The sequence below is a fragment of the Aedes aegypti genome, chromosome 2, assembly GCF_002204515.2.
Source record: "Aedes aegypti strain LVP_AGWG chromosome 2, AaegL5.0 Primary Assembly, whole genome shotgun sequence".
NCBI classification, from domain to species: Eukaryota; Metazoa; Arthropoda; class Insecta; order Diptera; family Culicidae; genus Aedes; species Aedes aegypti.
In genome coordinates this window covers 405,391,035-405,414,627 of record NC_035108.1, presented here as the reverse complement: position 1 = coordinate 405,414,627, position 23,593 = coordinate 405,391,035, and the positions used below count along the sequence as shown (strand labels likewise).

General features: G+C 36.6%; 1 protein-coding gene across 2 annotated transcripts in view; it reads right to left on the bottom strand.

Annotated features, from left to right (window-relative positions):
* LOC5575840 (bone morphogenetic protein receptor type-1B) overlaps window positions 1–23,593 on the bottom strand; it is a 582,449-nt gene that overhangs the window by 110,259 nt on the left and 448,597 nt on the right. For both annotated transcript variants that reach the window (XM_021847247.1, XM_021847248.1), the window contains one exon: window positions 9,357–9,392. In XM_021847247.1, the coding sequence (XP_021702939.1) occupies window positions 9,357–9,392 (36 nt within the window). The remainder of the gene's footprint in view (window positions 1–9,356; window positions 9,393–23,593) is intronic.

The following is a 23,593-nucleotide window of genomic DNA, read 5'->3' as shown; positions in this document are numbered from 1 at the left end:
GTGAGAGATAGTCTCAATATTTGAGCTTTTTCAACTCAAGTTGATTTTGCTCTTTATTGAATTTCTCCAAAAGATCTAATGTTGTGTCTCAAATTCCAAACATGACTCATGTTCCGAACAGTGGCGATTTAAAAGGTAAAAAGTATTATTTTCATAATTTTTAAATATAGTGGACTTGAATTATAGAAAAGAACCCAGTGAAGAAATTTGAGTGATTCTCTTGAAAAATCGTTATGAAAAGTCAAGTGTTTGATATGAGCCATGTTCTGAATTTGAGACAAAACGGTACAACATTAAAAATAAATATCATAAAAAAGAAAATTTTAGTTCGAATTAACATCCATATGAATTTTCTATCACGTCGATCACATTGTGTAGACACACTCGTAAATTAAAGAGGTCGGAACAGAACAACCCATTAAACAATCTCCGAATCAGCTTCCGGCACTGCACACGCGATGCCTTACGTATTTCGTTACAATGTTGCAAGCAGAGTAGAGATGATAATTATTTTCAATTAATTTTATCATAAGCTTCATCGTTTAAAGAGTATCATCAAAACGTAATTTTATTAAAAACCCAATTATGTGCTATCCGCAATTGACGTTTTGTACCGGTACATAATCGATGCATGCCATTACCGAAATACTCATTATCCAACTTACCGACGGCTGTAATTACATTGTAAAACCGTCGCTTCAACAAAAACATCAAAAAAACTGAATCCGATACGAATCTTTTGGTTTTTAATTTAAATGCAAATTTTCGTTTTTGTTGAAAAGTATCGAAACGCAGACGCAATTGGCACGCAATCAAGTGCGAATTAATGGCAGACTAACAACCCACGGATATCACATCCGGAGCACCCATCATCAGGGAGTGGATTGTGAGCAAACCAGCTGCCCCTATATCAGCGATCGATGGTTTACTTCCCTTATGGTTAGTTAAAAAAAAAAGCTTCTTCTTCTTTGTGGCAAAACGTTGCAATGAGATAGAGCCTGCTTATCCGTTAAGTTTCCTTATGAAAACTTCTAGCGATTTACTGAGAAGAAAAAGAAAATTTCCATTACGACGGGAATCGATCCCAGACACATTTAGCATTGTAGTCGCAGACGTTACCACCATGGCTAAGGGAGCCTCCAAAAGCTCAGCGATTCTAAATCCCGCTGCTGTACGCACCATAAAGTATGCTACTTTACGATAATCGCACTTCCAATTCGATAACTTCGCCTGCTTGAACCCCGCGCGTGCAACGCTTTCTCAGCGGAGTGTCATCAAATTAGTCGCTCGTATACAACTATGTTTTATGCTACTGCGCGAGCACCAGGATATCCTCGCGGCCCTATCAGGCGTTGGCAAACCTCGCGAATCAAAGGCGTTACAGGAGCCGGTCGATCGGTCGTGATCAAGCGCAATACGGTACCTTGGCGTTGTTCTAGATCTGTTCTCACCTTTTTTCCTCATATGGCGACGACGGAAGCAAAGGGTCCCAAGTAAGCCCCGAGCCAAGCCATCATTAATTCTCGGCCGTTCATGTGCAATCACCATTTATCAAATTGATTTAATGAGCATTTTACACCGCATTCGAGTACGCTTTTAAATTGCTATAATTTGATGCACAGGACCACGATGGAGACGAACGACGATGCTGTGTGTGCATTCGGAAAGCAGAGCGCATCAGTACCTATGTTGCGCATCCCTTTTCCGAGCATCATCACCACATGGATGACGACGATGACCTCTCATTCGTTCACGGTACCGTACCTAACAAACCGAACCTATAACATGTGGACGTGCAACAAGTACCATCTTCAAAGCCTGGAAATGTGGTCGGAAATCTGTCGAGTTTAGCGGAACGAAGATCTTGTCTGCAGGATAGTATTTTACGGGCAGCAGACCTCAACAGCAACTCTTTCCATACGCGAAATGCTCCGATGGCATATGTGTGGTTTCAGTTACGGACTTAAGGTCGGCCACGAGGAAAGGCGTCCTCTATTGGAAGAGGAAAAGTCATTAATCTTATTCCTTCGCACCGTTCGCGCCCTATGCTCCGGGTATGTATGAGAGGCGTTCGCGCAGAATAAACGACCCACGAGCGCAGAGGTGTTATATTGGATTATTGAACTTGTTTCTCGTTTTGTACTGTGCCTCGAGGGGAAAAAGATAGATCACGTGACGATGCTAGTTGGGATGCTGATCTGTAAGCATGGAAGAAGTGTAATACGTACGATAATACGTAAATATTACCAATTCTATACCAAACTTTTCCTATTTGAGACCAATTTTACATTTTTACATTACAACTTTACTAAACTTTCCAAAGTTTATTCCTAGGTGAAACATATCAATAATTTTGGAAAAAGCGTTACAAGATTTCAGAACGAAGAATTATTTACAAACTTCCTGATAGACCCATTCTCAACGTCCTGGAAAAGGCTTCTATTACTTCCTGAAAACAGATTTTCCAGCTAACTGAAAGAATCTATCCAATAGGGTGTCCCAAAATTTCACTTTGTCAGGAAACTTGGGGGCTCAACCTCCAAATCGTAGCTAAGGATGTCAAAATCAATTATTTGTATGGGAGGAAGCTCTGAGAAATGGCGTTCAGATGTTGCCCCGTTAATATTTTTGAAAAAAGTTCGATTTTCGTGAGAAATGTCAAACAAATATTTCTAGTTCAGCAAAATTTCATCAAACCCATAGTTTTTTATATTTCTTGCTAGGGATCGAAAAAAAAATTTTTTTTGGGTTGGGTGAAAGCACCGGTTTTGGCCAGCTCAAAAGAAAATGCCAATAAAAATGCGAAGTCGTATTTATACTTCAAATGTGTCAAATGCAAGATTTCAATCCATAATATGTGCGTAAAGATCAAAACTAAGATAAAATCGTTTTTTTTGCTTTGAAAATCTTGTTGGTCAATATTCGCTACCAGAACCAGCTTCGATTCCTAAATTGGCCAATCACGTCTCGTAAGAGTGGCCAAATTAAAAGTACCCCGATCAAATTAGGTGTATGGGAGTTAAAATTATAAGGAAAATGTATTTTTTTTTCTTTGAAATGAATTTGGACGAGTAAATGAATGTAGCTCTATCATGTGAGGGTGGTCTACTGACCAAAAAAAAGTTCATTGCATCATTCATACCTGAAGCATTGTTGACTTAAACATATTTTAGAAAATACGGCCGTTGTTGAACCTTCATATAAGTGTGATAAACGGCTCTGTTTTGCTCAAAACCTATGAGCCAGTATTGATCTTAGTCGTCTCTACCCGATGGAACAAATTTCTTTCTCAAAAAACTGTTATAGATCTCTGTATTTAATTTTTAATAAACTTTAACAAAAAATAAGGGCGTGTCAAACCCTTAAGACGCAAATGCCCGCTAAACTATGACCCTGACAAAATATTTTATTGTGACCATGAAAAACACGTTCTCTAAGAACTCCTCCATCCTCTGATATCAAACAAACTTATATTTTCAACAATAAAATGTGATTTTTGAAGCTGTAAAGTTTACCACCAGAGTATACGACAATCAGACGCTGTTTCTAGCTTTGAGCGAACAAAATCTTCAAACTTCTTTTCGTTATTACATTATTTAGAAAAGTAAGAAAAATATGACAAAAATTGTCCTAGATAGCGAAGTTATGTCAAAATATACTACAGTAATCAGAAATTACATTCACTCACAAGGACAATGAAATTAACGCTTGTGGATTCTAAATTCACGTTCAAACAATTTTCGCATTTTTTTATGGGCCATACTGGAGGGGAAGACGGGGTAAGAGCGCCCGCCGGGGTAAAACGGACCACCTTCAGTTTGGCATGAAATTGTCGGTTTTCTTAAAAGTTCACCAAGCACTTTCCATAAACACAAGATTTTTGATATTCCGAACCATTTAGGGTGACATTTTTTAAATGTTTCATAACAAATATCAAAAACAAAGTTTCTGCTCGTCGATATTGAATTTGATCTAAATTAAATAGATGCTCACTTAGGGATTTCGGAAGGGATTTTTTGTGAAAACATAACAAATTACTTGTCCATGCTTTAACAGAAATGTGAAATATGCTTCAGTGAATTGAAATATAAATTGTAAATTTGTAGCTTTGAAATAAGGCCATAGTTGCGAAAATTGCAAAAGCGGGGTAAAACCGACCACTGTTGATGGGGTAAGACCGCCACCCCTAATGTATACTAAATAAACTGTCTAAGCAATTTAAGAAGTTGTAACTATGTTGTACAATACTATTCAAGTAAAATGAAATTAATTTTGTTAAAAATACAAGCCAAATCTGCATATTTCTTCAAAATATGGGTGTCTCAAGGTGATGATAAGTATTATTAAGTATAATACATCTAAGTTTTTTTGATTAATTAACCATAAAAATGATTCAATATCCTAGGTAATCAATGTAGAATTAATAAAACATTATACTTCTCAGAATCACACGGGACTCATAATTTTTTTTTTCGCTAAATTGTATACGAAAATCGTGGTGGTCGATTATACCCCGTGGGTGGGCGGTTATACCCTGTCGTTAAAAATAATCGTGATAAGACATCACTTTTTCAAGCTTCAATAAATAAATATTTTTTTTTACAAATACAACACCTGTGACATTTTTTGATCATGCCTAAGGCTTCAAAAAACGACATGCTGCGTCGAAAAAAAAATTGATTCTTGATTTTGACACATAAATTAAATTGCTTAGGTGGGCGGTCTTACCCCGTCTTCCCCTACATTTTTTTTTTGTATAATAAAATTGGGGTATCAAACTTAACGCTAGAATTATTCTTTACTTACTGAAAGATTATTCGGTTTATGGGAACATATGTTGGAAATGGATCACATTTGTATGACGTTCTTCCCGCAGTAAATCTCGAATAACTCTTAAACAGGTAAATTTAGGGATATGATATCTAAGGCATAGTTTTCCTTTCAAAATTTACGATCGAAAATAAACAATATTACAAGGTTCAAGTTTAAAACCAACTTTTGAAGCTATAAAATAATAATATATCGATAACATTATAGGGTAGGTGTACCAGTTATGGCCATAGTGGTTCCCTATTTCGCCATACGTGATAACTTAAATGTCTCCACATTTTGAAAAGTTTTGTGTGTTTTAGCAGTAAGATATTGGATATATCTTGATGTTAAAACATTCAAAAAGATTAAAAATGTGAAAGTCATCGAAATTTCACATATGGCCAAATAGGGAACCACTATGGCCATAACTGGTACACTTTCCCTAGTTTTCAAACATCTCAAATCTCGATGGGACAACCTCTATAGGTCATTTCTCAGAGTTTTCCCCATATAATAGTTTGATTGTAACATCCTTAGGTTAGAAGGCCCAGATAGCCGTATCGATAAACGCGCAGCTATTCAGCAAGACCAAGCTGAGGGTTGTGGGTTCGAATCCCACCGGTCGAGGATCTTTTCGGGTTGGAAATTTTATCGACTTCCCAGGGCATAGAGTATCTTCGTACCTGCTACACGATATACGCATGCTAAAATGGTCATTGGCACAGTAAGCTCTCAGTTAATAATTGTGGAAGTGCTCATAAGAACACTAAGCTGAGAAGCAGGCTCTGTCCCAGTGGGCACGTAATGCCAGAAAGAAGAAGAATCCTTAAGTAGCTAACATTTGGAAATTGAGTGCCAAGTTTTCTGACGAAGTGAAATGTCACCCTGCTATCCGAGCTTCCTGAAAGAAACATTTCTAGCTCTCTAAAAATTCCTAAAACAAACTTTCCAAGCTTCCTGGATAAACTTTTAAAGCTTCCTAAAATAAGCTTTCCGAGCTTTCTAAAAGATGCCTTCCAAGCTTCGTGGAAACATCTTTCCAAGCATCTTCTTGGAAAAGCTTTCTGAAGTTCCTGGAAGAAACTTTTTAAGCCTCATGGAAGCAGCTTTGATAGCTTAATAAAAAAAGCTTTCAAAGCTTAATGAAATAAGTTATCAAAGTTTAATGGAAGTAGCTTAGAAAGCTTCTTGCCCGAATCTTGGAAAGCTTCTTGCTCTCAACAAGTTTCCCGGAAGAAGCTTAACAAGCTCCCTGAAGAAACACAAAAATCTTCCTAGAAGAAGCTCAACAAGCTTCCTGGAAAAACTCAACAAGCTCCCTGATAAAAGCTCATTAAGTTTTACAGAAGAAGCTCAACAAGCTTCCTGGATGAAGCTTAGAAAGCTTCCTGGAAGAAGCTCAACATATTTTCTGGAAGAAACTTCCTGGAAGCTTCCTGGAAGAAACTCAACAAGCTTCCTGGAAGAAGCTCAACAAGTTTTCTGGAAGATACTCTATAAGCTTCCTGGAAGAAGCTCAACAAACATCCCGGAATAAGCTCAACAAGCTTCCTGGAAGAAACTCATCAAGCATACTGGAAGAAGCTCCCCAAGTTTCCTAGAAGAAGCTTTCCAAGCTTCGTGGAGGAAGCTTTCCAAGTTTTCTGGAGAAGCTCAATAAGCTTTCTGGGAGAAGCTCAACAAGCCTCCTGAAAGTAGCTCAAGAAGCTTTCTGGAAGAGGCTTAGACAGCATCTTGGGAGAAGCTCAACAAGCTTCCTGGAAGAAGCTCTTCAAGTTTCCTAGAAGAAGCTTTTCATACTTCGTGGAGGAAGCTTTCCAAGTTTTTTTTTGGAAGAAGCTCAACAAGCTATGTGGTACAAGCTAAACAAACTTTCTGGAAGAAGCTTAGAAAGTTTCCTAGGAGAAGCTCAACTAGCTTCCTGAAAGAAGCTCAACAAGCTTTCTGGATGAAACTCAGACAGTCTTTTTGAAGAAGCTCAACAAGCTTCTTGAAGAAACACAACAAACTGGCTAGAAGAAGCTCAACAAGCTTCCTGGAAACAAATCAATAAGCTTAACAAGCATTCTGGAAGAAGCTTTCCAAGTTTTCTGTGAAAAGATTTCGAAGTTCCTCGAAGAAGTTTTCCAAGCTTCCTGGAATAAGTATTTTAACCCTCTAATACCCAACCCCGCCTTTAGACGGGGTACACTTTGGAATTTTGTATATTTTTTCGTAGCTCGGAAATCAAAATGATTTTATTTTTGGCTTATACCTTGACTCATAACACGCATATAGCTTAGCTTAGCTTAGCTTAGCTTAGACTGACTACACATATCAATGGTTGCTATTCCGTGATTGACCGAAGTCAGTGAAAATGCACAAAGAATCAACTAGAAGTTCAGCTGGGATTGGCCATAATCTTCTTCAGTGTGCATAATTCAGTGCCTCTATTTATACAAGGTCAATAACGGCGCCGGCCACGTCCTTGCAGTCAGGTGGGATTGAGGGAAGGAATGTTAGTGTGTAACCTTTGCTATTTGGAGACCGTGTTTGCCTCTGCATCTCCACAAAGGTTACTGGGAGGGATGTTTGTTAATGGGGAGGATCGTTGGGTCAAAGGATTCACTTTGATAAGCGATTAGACCATGATAAACAATGATTTGTGAGATATATACATGCTTATACGTAAATATAATTGTTCATATAATTTCTATGTAGAGGAAAATTATGCCGACACTTGAGGTGACGAACCATTCAAAGTTTGTTGAACAAATACCTAAATGTAACATTCCTACAGCTGTCAGTACGAAAGCATGTGTTATTATATTTTACTCATTTGAAAAGAAACAAAAGACTCAATTGGTTGGGACATCATAGAACACTCTTATTCTTATGCCGACACTTACAGTGGCGAACCATCCAAAGTTTGTTGAATAAAGTGAACCTTTCGCAAGTCTACACTTGTAGTGTCGAACCATTCAAAGTTTTTTTAATTACAAAAATACAGGTATATAAGGAGTGTTCTGAAAAAAAAAATGTTAAACATAAATAAATCATGAATCAGAGTTTGTGTCGACACTCACAGTGACGAACCATCCATAGTTTGTTGAAACATCATATTTACATCCCACCATTGTAACGATTAAATGTCAGTAATACATATTTTATAGATTAGAAATAGTAGCATGAAACGAGCTCACCAATTGTTCCGTTATCCTTGACTGAGCAGCCACAATCCACTTTCAGCTTCACTCGTTTGCTCGGCTAGCACTCAGAAAAAAAAAAAATAGGCGCGCGACCCGAAAAAAAAAACACGGACGACAGCTCGGGCTTTCTTGACGCACTGCCCAGGAGCAAGCGTCAAGGTCGTCGAAAGATCAAAAAGAACGAACCGATCGCGGCACTTTTTAACTTACTCCAACCGAACTCCCCGATCACGCCACTTTTTCACTTACGAGACCGACGCGCGACATGTTTGATCCTGCCCTCGTCGCTCGCTCCGGCAAAAACAAGCGTCAAGGTCGAAAGATCAAACAGAACTAACCGATCACGCCACTTTTTCACTTACTAGACCGACGCGCGACATGTTTGATCCTGCCCTCGTCGCTCGCTCCGGCAAAAGCCCCTTGACTCATAACACGCATATAAGTAAAAAAATTGTATGACTTTTGAAACTTTTTTGTATTTTAAGAAATTGTTTGAAAAATTGCATTCTTATATAACCTACAAATGCCTGGGCTTCATTTAACGTGTTATATAAAAAATCGTACCTTTTATATTTTTCTACGATTAACCTATCACAAAAGAAGAGCCTGGTGGTATTAAAATCATTTTAAACCTGTTTTTCCGTTAGTTACACGGAAAATAAAACACGCTCCGAAAAAATAAATAAAAATTTAATATTTTTAAAAATACCGTAACAATTTTAATTTTTATTATTGCCAAAAATCAATAACTAGAAAAGGCTTCAAGAAAAAATGCAAAAAGCTAGGGATATTCAAAATAAAAATTAACAAATCAAAAACCAAAATTTAAAAATTTGCGGATAAAAACAAATAAATGCCCAAAACGTGTTTAGAACGATTTAAGATAACGACAAATAATACTTAAATCGAAAATAAAAATTTGGGTATTAGAGGGTTAAGCTTCAAGGCTGGAAGGTTGCCAAACTTCATGGCAGCTTGTCAATATGAGGTTTCCAAGCTTCAAGGAATATGCTTTCCAAGCTTCCTGGAAAAAGTTTCCTACAGTTGTTTCCCCAGACTTTTGTCAGTAGATATCCTCAATTATAAATTCGTAAAAAGAATTCAAACAAACGATTCAGAGGAGGAGCTTCAGCTTATGTTCATAAAGAAATACGATTTTGACCTAGTTAATGGAACAGATGACCAAAACTGATAATGTGACAAAAATTTGAAAAAATATTTATGCGGTTCATTGGTGGTTAAAACTAGCATGTAAAATCTCGAGGATGTTGAGTTTCACCCTAAAATATAATGAGAGTCGAAAACCATAAAAATTACAATTATTTACATACAAACCCAATATCAATATACACTTACCATTTACATTCGATGATTGATGCACATCTTTGGGCCCTGAGAAAAAAAAGAGAAAAGCAACAATTAATTCAATTTTTCAAAAGACAAACTATAATAAGATTGCAAAATACTTAACCCAAACAACTAAAAACATCAATGGCGAACCCGCTATCTCGATATCATGTTGCATGATTCACTAGTGCGTTTTATTGCAACAGTTTGCCATTTACGGGACAATCACGGACGTGTGCAATCATCATTTGTATTACAGCGAACGAGCTTATCAGTAGTACGTGCAGTATTTACAACACTGTCTCGATTCCTATTCGGGTCATGAAAGCAGTGGATTTCAGATTCATTCATAAATTTATTCAATTCAGTTTTTTTTTTTTTTTTTCTATCTTTATTAACGAGATTTTTAGCCCTGGGCTAGTTCATCTCGGGACCAACGGCTTTACTTCCCTTCCGAAGGAAGTCGTCACTGAAATTTTTAGTGACTATTTCGGGGATGGGATTCGATCCCAGGTCCTCGGCGTGAGAGGCGTGTGTTCTAACCACTACACCAGGTCCGTCCCCTTAGTTATTCAGTTCAGTACCTATATACAATGAAGGTGATTTTGGTGTATATTTTGGACAGTGTTCGTGCAATGTACATCATACCACAGATAAACAGACGTAACACAGACGTCTCCATCGACCACTCATTTAACTGCCAATTTAAAATTCGCTATTTTTGAGGTTTTAATCACGACCAGAGGCGCACGCATCGTTTTTCTTCGTGTTTGACGTGTCATACTAGCGTCTTCTGCTGGCCTTGTTGCACGAAACAGGATTTCATGCAACATTACTACCAGATGGTGATGGTATGAATTGTGCGATGAATTTGAAAGGAATTTTTGCGATATGTTATAACAGATAACCAGATTTCGCAAAAGAATTCACGTAAAAAGTTGCTGACTTGTGCGATTTACATCTCACCTGCACAAAACGGTGAATTCCGTATACACGTACAAAGTAAATTTAATCAAACCGACAGCCAAATAAACTTTGTTATCATAAATTAAGTCGAATGAAATTAAGCATCCACTCTCAATAAAATATAAACACTCGCATTGTATGCCAATTTTCATCATATAAAATATGCACAAATATTGGAATATATTATACGGAATATTTGCACATATAAGTATACGCATAACGTTTTACGTACATTCTGGTTTTTTGGGACGTCTGTTTGTCAGTGATCGAATGGGCATAGAATATATTCATGCTTGTATAAATTGTCTATTGACAAAGAAACCTCTCAGTTAATAACTATGAAAGTGTTCATAAGAACCAAATCTGTGATGCAGACTCTGCCCCAATTGAGGTGTTACACCAAGAAGAAGAGCCATAACCCTCTAGTTGAGTTCAATGAATGAATCCATTTTTAAGGTTGGCAAAGGCGAAAATATGTACGACATTCTGTTCCGTTCGTTATTTACGTTCATTCATAAAGTTGCAGCAGAGCATTTCCGTCCCCCACATGGGTAGAAGGACGACGACGACAGCGTGGGCACACTATGGGTGCGGGCCGAGTAAACCTATCAGCAGAAAGAAATTTACGATCCGATGGATGGCTGTGGATGGTAGCAATCTCTTGCAAACATAATGCCAACGATTTGCGTAGGATTCATAAATGGATGGGGAGCGTCGAGTTATGTATACGATCGATTGGATAGTATAAGCTGGCGACCTTTCCTCCACAAAAATGAACGACTTATGAAGCTGTGGGATGTATTGATAAAGGGATGCACAGACATATTGTGCGAATTGGAATTGTTGAATTTTACAGAAATTTATAAATATGACACATAATGCGTCTCGCCAAGAATCAGAAAACAATAATATTTAACTTAATAACTTTATTTTTAACAGTGTGGTTTAATTTGAAATCATTCACGATGTATAAAATGTTGGTAAGTTATAAGCTTCCACAAAATTTTCAAGAATTATTTTGAAACTATTTAGACTGAGCTTATACATAGAAGCAAAACATCGATTATTGCACAACTCAACAGCGAACTCCGCCAACACAAAAATTAATGCAGCAAATCTACGCGCGAGTGCCATCTTACTATTTGCAACCATGCGTACAGTTCAACCGGCAAAATTCACGCAGATGGTCACCTTTGGTAGATAGACCAGAAACGAATCTTTCGGGCCATGGGCGCAGCCAGGATTTCCATCACATGTGGAAAAGAACTCAAGACATTTCAACAATGGCTGTCAAAATTACAAAGTTTAATACTATCTGCAAATATCCGCCGGACATTGTCCGGTCATTATGCCGAATTACGTTAAACCGGAGTTATTTTTAATATACTTGCCGGGATTTTTTCCCCCAAATCTGTACTGTGATTCCTTTGGAGGATCCAATAGGAACAATTTAGAAAAATCCTTCAACAAATCCTACTCAGTAAATTCTACCAGCAATTTATTTAGGTAATCAATTTGGAATTACTCCTAGATTTCCTAGAAATATTCTGGAAATCAGCCAGGAAATTTCCAAAAAATCCTCGGAAAATTCGGAAAATTTCAGAATCTTCAAGAAGTTGCTCCTGGATTTTTTTCAGGAATTCCCATGGTTCTTCTACTGATTATTTCAGGGATTTCTTAAAGACTTTCAGGAATTCCTCCAGAACTTTTATGGGAATTCCTTCAGGTAATTTCTACAGAATTTCTTCAGAGTTCTCCTTCAGGAATTATACCGGGAATTTCTTTTGGTAATTCCAGAAAATGCTTCGGAAATGTCTTCAGGAATTAATCTAGCAATTTTCTCCAGAAAATCCTCCAAGCATTTGCACAGGAATTCACCGCGGAGGCTTCTTCTGAGTGTTCCTTGATGGATTTTCTCCATAAACTCCTTCAAGGATTCTTGAGGAAATTTTGTCAAGCATTCTAACATAATTCTTCATGGAAATTCCTTCAGAAAATATTACAGGAATTTTTCAGAACATTTCTCCAGGTTAGAAAGGAACTGGACGAACTTAATCAGAATATCCTTAAGAAATTCTTTTGGATCTTTAATGGAATTTCACGCAATTTCCTTCGGATTCGTTTGGAATCTCCTTCGAACTTTCCTTCGAAGTTTTCTTTGGAAATTACTTCGGATTTTTTTATGGAACTTCTTCGGAAGTCCCTTTAGAATTTGAATTGAAATTTCTTTAAGAATTTTCTTTGGAATTTCCTTCGGAATTTGCATTGGCATTTACTCCGTAATATCCTTTGGAATTCCCTTCACAATTTTCTTCGGATTTCCTTTTGAAATTACCCTAAGGGTTTCCATTGAAATTTCTTCTGGAATTTCCTAAGGAATTTTCTTCGGAATTTTCCTTCATTTTTTCGGAATATTCTTTAGAATTATTTTCGGAATTTGTGTTGAAATTTTCTTTGAAATTTCTTTCGGAATTCCCTTTGATATTACATACAGCCATTCCATGAAAAACCGATCTAGTGGGCCACCGAATTCCGTGGAAATTTGCTATTTTGTTCCTTATCCGAAATAAGGATACACGTGTTTTTGGATTTTTTTTATTAACCCCTCTACCGGCAGCTTCATTTTTCACCGCTAAAAAAATATTCAAATCGCGATAACTTTTTTGTTTCTCAATATTTTTGCTCCATTTTTTCGCAATTGAGGGCTTGCGTTTAAGAATATGTGTTGGTATTGACAATTGGTCATCTGGATCTGGAGATATTCCAAAATTCCTTGGGGGACCGGCGCGTAGCCATAACCCACGTAAATAACTCAGGCTACAGAATTTGAATCGTATTCGGATATTCACTCCACGGAATGATACATAAATGCGAGTATGTTGTGAAAAAATGACGCAATTTGGTCCACCCGTCTTTGAGTAATGAGCATTTATGTTTCTGGTACCACGCTGGACAAATAAAGATCTTGAAAACCCTAAAAAAACTCATTTCGTAATTTTCAAATTTCTAAAAAGAATACTGAACCGATTTATATGAATTTTTCAGAGTAGCTCCTTATTACTTGGCATTGTTTAGTGCACATTTTATTTTTTTGATAGATTGACTAAAAACAAAATGGCCGCCAAAGACAGTTTATATGGAGAATGTCGGTCCCCAAGGAATATCGGAATATCTTCAAAACTAGATCACCAATGATTAATATCGACACGGCTTCTTAAACTAGAAGAGTTGTTTGAGATCTTGTGAAAAAATGGTACAAAAATATCTAGAAGCAAAAAAGTTATCGCGATTTGAATATTTTTTTATCGGTAAAAATTGAAGCTGCCGGTAGAGGGGTTAAGGTGACCATTTCCAAAATAGGGTGACCAGAAAAATCGCGATCTTTCAAAATTGTTATTTTTAAAAAATCATAACTTTTTGGACCGCTTGACCGATTTTCAATTTCTTAGACGAAATGAAAACTAAAGATTTGGACTTTCCAAAAAAATATAAAATTTCACGAAATTTTTTTTTACATAAAAAATTAATTGTTTCTGTTTTTTCGTATTTGAAGACCTCGGGACCAAAAGGGTTCTGTTCTCATTTTTTTCTTGAAAATTCGGTTAACTTTACGTTTACTATCAAATTTTCTGCGATGTAAGTTTTTTTTTTTATTTTTTGAGATATATTTTTTTGAAAATAAAAGATCAGTAATTTTTCATCGGCACACACTGTAGGTCTCAGCGGAATAGATTTTTTATTTTTAAATAAATCATAACTTTCATACAGCTCAACCGATTTCCAATCTTTTTTTATGGAATAAAAGCTTAAGATTTCAACTTTTCAGAAAAAAATATAAAACCCTGAATTTTTTTTACATGCAAAATATAAAACATTATTAAACAACTAGGATTTTCGAAGATCGGTCAAGCGGTGCAAAAGTTATGATTTTTAAAATAAAAATCGCAAAATCGCGGAATTTCGGAAATGGTCATCTAAGTAAAAAAAAATCCAAAATGTATCCTTGTTAAGGATCCACGTGTATCCTTATTTCGGACAAGGAACAAAATAGCAAATATTCACGGAATTCGGTGACCCACTAAATCGGTATTTCATGGAATGGCTGCATAAGAATTTCCTTTGGAATTCCTTTTGGAATTCCTTCGGAATTTCTTCTAGAATTTCCATTGAAATTTCCTTTGGAATTTCCATTAAAATTTACTCAGGAACTTTCTTTAATTTTTTTTCGGAAATTTTTTTGGAATTTCTTTTGGAAATTTCTTTGAAGTTTCGTTCGGAAATCCGTATGGAATTTCGTTCGGAAATCCGTATGGAATTTCGTTCAGAATTTCCTTTTGATTTTTATTTCATGCAGCAAGGGTGTTTTTTAAATTCCTTCGAAATTTCTTGGAATTTCCTTCGTAATATCTTTGGAATTTCCTTTGAGATTTTTTTTGGAATTTGCTTCGGAATTTCTTTCGAATTCGGAATTTACTTTGAAATTTCGAAATTTCCTTCGAAATTTGCATTAATATTTACTTCCAAAGGAAATTTCCTTAGGAATTTTCTTTTGATTTTTTTCGGAAAACTATGTAATTTCTATCGGAAATCCCTTTGAAATTCACTTCTGAAATTTCCTTCGGAATTTTCTCTGGAATTTCCTCCGGAATTTGCTCTGGAATTTTCTTTGAAATTTACATAGGAATTTCCTCCGAAATTCCTTTCGGAATTTCTTTTGGAATTCCTTCTGAATTCCTTTGAAATTTGCTTTTGTAATTACTTTTGAATTTCATTTGGAATTTCCTTCGGAGTTTCCTATGGAATTTTCCTTCAAATGTTCTTTCAAAATTTCTTTCGGATTTTCTGTTAGAAATTATTTCGTAACTTCGTTTGGAATTTTCTTCAGAATTTCTTTTGAAATTTCTTTCGGAAGTTCCTACGAATTTAGTATTTTTTCTGGAATTCTTTCAGAATTTATTCGGAAAATCCACTCATTGCATTTCACTTGAATTTTTTTCACAAATTTGTCTGGATGTTTCAGAAAAATCCTTAGGATTTTCTCCAGATATTTCTTAATGGATTCTTCCATAAATTGTTTCTTGAATTTCTCTACGGATTCCTTTCAACTTTCCTGCAGGAATCCTTCCGCCATTCTTCAAGAAATTTCTACAGGAATCAAGCTGGAATTTTCTCAAGAATGTCTAAGTAATTCCTCCAAAAATTAGAATGTTCCAAAGGAAAGATAAATTTCAAAGGAAACTCCGAAGAAAATTCTTAATTTCGTAGGAAATTTCAAAGAATTTTATTAAGAAAAATCCGATAGACGTTCCAAAGGAATATCCGAAGAAAATTCCAAAAGGAATTCCGATGATCATGGCAAAGGAAAATATAAAGGAAATTCCAAAGAAAATTCCAAAAAGAAATTCCGGAAAAAAACAAAGGAAATGCCAAATCAAATTTCAAAGAAAGTTCCAAATGAAATGCGAAGGATGTTTCAATGGAAATTCCGATGGAAATGCCGAAGGAACATCCAAAGCAAATTCCGAAAAAAAACCAAGCGAAATTCCAAAGAAAATTTCGAAGGAAATGCCGAAGAAAATTCCAAAGAGAAATTAAAACAAAACGCATAAATTTCCGAATTCCGAAGGAAAACATAGAAATTCCAAAGGAGTTCCTAATTACAAACAAAATTCTGAAAGCAATTCCGATGGCAGGTCCCAAGGAAATTTCAAAGAAAATTCAGATGGAAATGCCGAAATAAAAACCGAAGGAAATTCTAAAGTAAACATGGTAAAAATTTTAGAGGTAATTCCAAACGAAATTCCGAAGGTTATTCCAATGGAAATTCCTGAGGTTTTCCGATGAAAATAACAAAGGAAAATCCAAAGAAAATTTCGAAAGGAATTTCAAGAAAAATACTGAAGGAAATTCTGAACAAATTTCGAAGGGAATTCCAAATAAATATCAAACGAAATTCCAAAGAAGTTTCGAAGGAAATTCCAAAAAAAACACCAAAGGAAATTCCGATGAAAGTTCCAAGAAAAATTCCGATGGAAATTGCAAAGGAATTTGCAAAGAAAATTACGAAGGAAATCCCAAAGGAAATTCAGAAGGAAGTTCCGAAGGTAATTCCGAAGTCAAAAAAAAAAAAAAATAACTCCTGAAGAAACTCAGAAGGAAATTCCGGAAATTAGGATGGATATTCCGAAGGAACCCCCAAAGGAAATTTTAAAGGCATGTCCAAAGAAATTTCCAAAAAAAATCCACAGGAAATTCCGAATCCTGAAGATAATTTCAAAGAAAATGCTGAATGGAAATCCCAAAGAAAAACAAGAAAATCAGAAATAAATTCAGAAGGAAATTTCAAAGAAAATTTACAAGAAAATGCGGAAGGAAATCCCAAAAGAAAAACAGAAGAAAATTTCAAAAGAAATTAAAAAAAAATTACCAAGGAAATGCCGAAGAAAATTCCAATGGAAATGCTTAAGAAAATTCCAAAGAAAGTTCCAAATGGAATTGCGAAGTATATTTCAAAGGAAATTCCGATGGAAATGCCGAAGGAACATTCAAAGCAAATTCCGAAAAAAATACAATCGAAATTTCCGAAGAAAATTCCAAAGGGACATCCAAAAAATCCACCGAAATTTCCAAATTCCGAAGGAAATCATAAATATTTTAAAGGAGTACCTAATTCCGAAAAGGGGACGGACCTGGTGTAGTGGTTAGAACACTCGCCTCTCACGCCGAGGACCTGGGATCGAATCCCATCCCCGACATAGTCACTTATGACGTAAAAAGTTATAGTGACGACTTCCTTCGGAAGGGAAGTAAAGCCGTTGGTCCCGAGATGAACTAGCCCAGGGCTAAAAATCTCGTTAATAAAGTCAAATCAATCAATCAACCTAATTCCGAAGGAAACTACAAAGTAAATTCTGATGGAAATTCCGATGACAGTTCTCAAGGAAATATCGAAGAAAATTCAGATAGAAATGCCGAATCAAAATCCATTGGAAATTCCGAAAAAATCCGAAGAGTAATTCCGAAGGATGTTCAAAATGAAATGCCGAAAGAAAATCCGAAGAAAATTCTAAAGTAAATAGCGCAAAAATTCTGAAGGTAATTCCGAACAAAACTCCGAAGGTAATTCCAATGGATATTCCTGAGGTATTCCGATGAAAATGTCGAAGGAAAATCCAAAGGAAATTCCAAAAGGAATTTGAAGAAAAATTTTGAAGGAAATTCCAAATAAATTACGAAGAGAATCCCAAATAAATGTCAAATGAAATTCCAAAGAAATTTCGAAGGAAATTCCAAAAGAAACACCAACGGAAATTCCGATGGAAATTCCAAAGGAAATCTCAAAGAAAATTCTGAAGGAAATCCCAAAGGAAATTCAGAAGGAAGTTCCGAAAGAAATTCCAAGGGCAAAAAAATCCTAAAGAAATTCAGAAGGAAATTCCGAAAACTTTTGAACAGTGTAATACTAGTTAGAATATGTTAGATTGATCAATCAATAAAGTGTAAAGTGTAATAGTGTTAGCAAATCTTTTTTAAAAAGCCTATCACTGCCTGGGAAATGTGATTGGCCAATCAAGAGTTTCAATTTTTAGCCAAATTTGATGTTATACAAAGTATTCATAAATTTAATTTTGAAGACAACGGTGCTAAAAGTTTCAAAATTGGTTTAAAAATAACATAGTTATGGTGATTTCACTGAAGGCCATTTTTTATAACCTGAAAATTCACCTTCAAGACGCTTGCGTCACCTCTAAATATTAATTTTTTAAGCTCAAACTTTGAGGTTTCTCTTTTAATGTGATTTCAATTCATTAGAGCACACGAATTTTTAGTTTTGAGAAATTTTGAGAAATAAGCCATAAATTTTCATACTTTTTTGTTATTGAAGAATATTATTGTTCACAAAAATTAACAAAAAAGTGTGAAACCTTGATAGAAATGATTAAAAACTGCAATTTATTAATTTGCCGATGCCGTATAAATTCATCCAGTTTATTTTAAAGAAACCCAACGACGATCCAAGGGACCATCGAGGTAGCCATGAAAACCAACTTTCACTATGGTTCACTAACTCGATATCGAGATATGGAATATCGAGTAAAATAGAGTTGACTGTAATACTAATTGTGCTAAAATAATATCCCAACCAAAACCAGATTTTCCGTACTTCATTTTTATTTTGATGTAGACGAAAAATTATGAGTAGTACCATTATGAAAAGCAGTAATGTTCTGATGGCAAGAATTGTGATGAATTTCATAATAATATTTTTTAGCAGATCGAGTCTTGCAAAGACTCGTAGTGAATTTTTGACGAAATCTTTGAAAGATTCTTTGCAGGTGCTTTAGTTTTGGTTGGTTTCAAAGAAATATATTATGACGCAATTTTGCATATATGTAAATGCAGAAGTGTTTGGAAAATTCATGCAACATAATAACTTCAATAACAAATCGGCTTATTTAGAATTAAGGTTACGTCGATCAGGAGGGAGCAATGACTCCTCTCCACTCCCCTCTAGCTTCGCCTATGTTCCGCGCGAACTGGAAGATATATTGAAATGGTGGATCCACCCGACACGTTACACGCGTGTCTTACTCCCTCGCTCGCTGCATTTCTTTGACGGCATCAATCGGCGCTGGGAGATGGGGACGAAGATGATGATGATGATCCAATATATTAGGAACACTTAAATGCCGTTTGAGGACGCCCCCAAAAACGGTATGGGTTCAAAACCCAGAAGAAGAACGGCTTACTCCCACACATTTGGACCGATGCAATGTGGCACGAGATACTCGCCAGCTATGCAACCGCCTCTTGGCGCACGCTAAGCGTTCATCTTCATTGCCGGGTTGGGATTGCTGTCACAAGCCACGCGTGGAACATGATTGGTAAAGATTAATCGGATTTCGATAGTCTCGGATTTGAGACCGGAAGAAGCCCACGTTTGGATTGAAGCCCACTAGGATGGGATACCAAGTTAGAAAAATGCAAATGTATTCATATTTCGAACAATATTTGCACACGTTTTTACAAAGTTTTCAAGATCTTATTTATTTTCATATGTTTTGTTAAAGTGAACTCATAAAAATTACGTGATGAAAAAGCGTTTCGTAATGGTCATTACGCAATTGAAATCAGTTGCGTAGTGAGTGACTCATGCGACACTGCATAATTTAGTACAGGAAAGTAGGCCTTTTCATGACAGATTGACGTTATAAATAACAGCCAATTACGATGATAAATTGCAAAAAAGATTCTATACAACAGATTACAGTTGCGTAATGACCACAACGCTATGCTTTTTCTATGTGAAACTGTTTAGTTGCATAATGAGTCATTATACAGTAATTATTCGAAATTGATAATTGCATTTCGATATGAAATCTGATATCTTATGTGACCTTTTACGAAATTGCATAAAAATGTCGCACGTAATTCGTTGTAAACCATGATTTTTACAGCACTCGTCTTAGTTATCCATTTCTGCAAGACTGAACGAATATTGGACTCGTGCTGTAATAGTTGATTACGAAACAAGTTGCAGAATGATGATTTTTACAGCACGAGTCTTAAATTTATCCTACGAGGCTTGCCGAGTAAGATATTTACGACGAGTGCTGTAAAAATCGAGTTCTGCAACGAATTACGTACAACATATTTTGCAATTTTGTAGAAGACCACTGCCTACTTCAGTGCAGGAAAGTAGGCCGTTTCATGACAGATTGGCGTGATGAAAAACAGCCTGTTATGATAAGAAATTGCAAAATCGTTATTCTGCAACTTGTTGCGAAGCCGACTAAACTACTACAGATGCTTAGAAAGGCAGATCTGGAATAGTTTCTCTACTAAGTTCCAAAGTCAAATCATCTGGTAAAATTTGAATTGTATGTATGTATGTATGTAGGTAGCCACCAATCCTTGCTTGAGTCTTGCTCTGCATGCGGCTCCACTCAACAGTAAGGTCAAATTTTATTACCAATCTGCATTCAACATATCGCTGTATGAAGGGCCAAAAGGGGGGTGGTGGACCCGTAAGTAGAAACACTTACGCGAAACCCGCGGGAAATAGAGAATCTCCTTCCAGCCATATGATCCAACAGATTGAGTATTAGAATTTGCAATACTTGTCGAGCTTTCCACGGAAAGGTTTGTTAGAAGAAGGGCGCGTCAAATCTTTTACAACTGTTGGAGAGAAAAGTACTAGACGCGAACGACTAACACTTTTTCTCCTGACTCCGATTGGCACTCCACTTCATTGTCCAGTTGTAAATTCAATGATGCCCTGATGCTCCCTCCCTCCCAAAAACATCATCTGGTAAAATTTGAATTGTAGATAAAAGACAAAAAAAAAGATCTTAGGATTTGCTAGGGTAGTTTTATTCAAATTGAACAAATCAGTGATATCAAACCTTATTCGTAGATCTAATTCTGGCTCTAAGCCATTCAAGAAATATTCTCGTTGCGTGACGAATGCTCCGAACATTACCCCGTCCGGCATCACTAATTAGTTTCAATTTTTCAGAACAAAACCATTTTAACTTAGAAGCGAAATAAATTTGACACCATTAAGTGCATTCCGCAATAAACGCCTTTCTGCAGAATTTATTCCCCGTTTACTCCGACGACCATCAAACGCACCGACGGCTGAAAAATAACAAACCGACTGCGTGATTCTTCACAGCTTAAGTGTTGCGTTCCATTATTGCACCCTGTCTGTGACGGGTAAGTGCATCCTTTTTTTCCCGAACGCCGAACGCAGCCAACCGAAGTCGAAAAAGTGCAGTTTGGTGTTTCCAGCCAAAGTCTTTTGGGCCGCCCGTCTCGATCGTGTCAAGCCCCATCTGTCGGGGGCATAAATTAGAATAAAGTTTATGGGCTATGTTTCTTAATAACGTCGCGTTACCGCTTAATTGGATTATCCAGCGGATTAAAACGAAACATGCAACGCGGAGATCATCACCGCCTGTCCGGGTCGATATACGTTTTGCTGGGGCAGACTTGCTGTAGTGTTGAGTTTGCCACAAAATCAGCGCGGCATCCGTCATTTTCAATTTTGTCGCAGGTGCGTTGAATTCCGCTTCTTAAGTTAAAGGAAACCGCTGCGCCAGTAGTTCCCAAGCTGTGCAGCGCGAGTAGACTTATGACTTACTCGTTAATAATCAAACTGACTTTAAAAGTATAGCTTTGCAAATTTGCTGGATTTTCAAAATGCTGAAATTCACAACATTATGCGAGTTTAAGTGTGAACAAATTTGAGCACATCGTAAAATTGGGTTGAAGGATATCCGACGAATCGAACAGGTTTTTCTATGATTTTACTAATCCGGAGGCCGCCATCTTGGATTTCCCTCATCGTGCCGGTACCGAAAATACCCATATTGCATGGGTTATCATGATTTTACTAATCCGGAGACCGCCATCTTGGATTTCAAAATGGCGTCGGACATCGATTTCCGTCATCTCCTCATCGTGTCCGTTCCGAAAATTCCCATATTGCATGGGTTTCCAACAATTCTTACACTCCTGAAGCCGCTAAATATGGAATTTAGTTAATTTTCTATGCCCATAGTCCAACAATTTTTATTCTATAATATTATCAATTGATAGAGATAGAACCTCTATCATTATTAACTGTGAGAGATGTTGTACTGATAGTATCATCATGAGAAATTTTTGGGATAGGGATACTAAATAGATGAAACCGTTCTCTCAGTGATAGTATCATCTGGCTGAACTGATAGTATCATTTGTCTATCAGATAGATGATAGTATCATCGTCTATCTGATAATTTTGATGCCTGCGAATCACTTGCTGTGAAACTAAAAAAATCTATCTTGATTTTCTTGTAGTTTATGACAATGAAAATTATCTGATATAAATAGAAATGAGATAATATTTTGACACAAGTTTGTTGAGCAAAATTGTAGCAAATACGTTGAAGGTTCAAAGTATGGCATTCTTTTTTCAGCTGTTATGGTTTTTCTGGAAATATTGAATATTCAACAAAGGTCGACCTTTTGCCCCATCTTGCTCCACTGGCATACTGGACATCAACAAGTTTGGGAACCGCTCCGCCGTAACGCTGTAACATTTCGCACTCCATATCGGAGGAGATAAATTTAAATTAAGATTAATTTTCACTTAAACTCGAGTTGGAGCGTCGTCGTCGCGTTGCTCCTGGATGAACCAACCTTTTCTTCCTGTTTCTGCTTCTACGGTGCAAAAAAGACGGAAACCCTTTTCCCGCTTGCGCGCGATGAGTTGCGTTCATCACGCCAAGAGTTCGCGCTGCATTGCATTGCCTCCCCGAGAGCACAACTTTGTGTCACATTCGCTTAGGTAATTGAAAGCGTGAAATGATTTATTGGGGCACTTGCTTCCGAAGGGGGGTGTAAGGAAGAGAGCGGTGGCCAAGGGGCATGTCGTGTGCACACAGATACAGGACCCCAGATAGCCAACGCGTTAAGGTGAAAATGAATCGAAGCCACAGCTCAAATATTTGTGAGCATAAATTCAGAGAACTAGACGACGAAACGAGATGAAAACTTGATCAATTGGTCACTCACTGGTGGTGACCAATCGATCCAGTTTTGAGCTCAAATCGCTATCTGGTTCACTAGATCCGTGTTTTTGGAAATTTGAAGTTTGGCTTCGATTCATCTTCACCTTAACGGTGTCCGTCCACCGAAAGATTGAAAATGCAAATAAATCAATTAAATTATGGTACGACCGGCTCGGGTGCGTGCATTTGCTTCAGTCTGATGCACATGCAAACTGTTTGTGAGGGGAGCGATGCGTTTTTAGCAAGTTTGGACACTATCGAGTTGACTGTCACAATCGTTGAACAAGACGATGAACTCGCATGTGGTGACAAGCTGTCGTTTTGAGCGATTTCAGAATCCACAGTAAGGTAAACTTGTTGGGGTAACATGTTTTTATTGAATTAAGTAATTGCCATTCTGCGATAGACAAAGTTGCAAGAATCTTTAATCTAAAAATATAAAATAAACAGATGAAAAAATATCATGAACATGTCTGCAACTACATCAATTTTTGTTAAAATTATATGCAATAACTACTATCAGTATAATATTGTATAATCTGGTACTTGTATAGGCATTAAAATATTCATGAATATACATGACCCACGTTCTCGTTTTCGGTTCCGATCAAAATTTCAAACCTCAATAGTGAGTTATCTTGTGTTATATGCATTTTTGGGGTTCAAAGCTTCAGCTTACTACATCGGTCATTATGAGGTTTAATGTTTGAGGCCATTCAA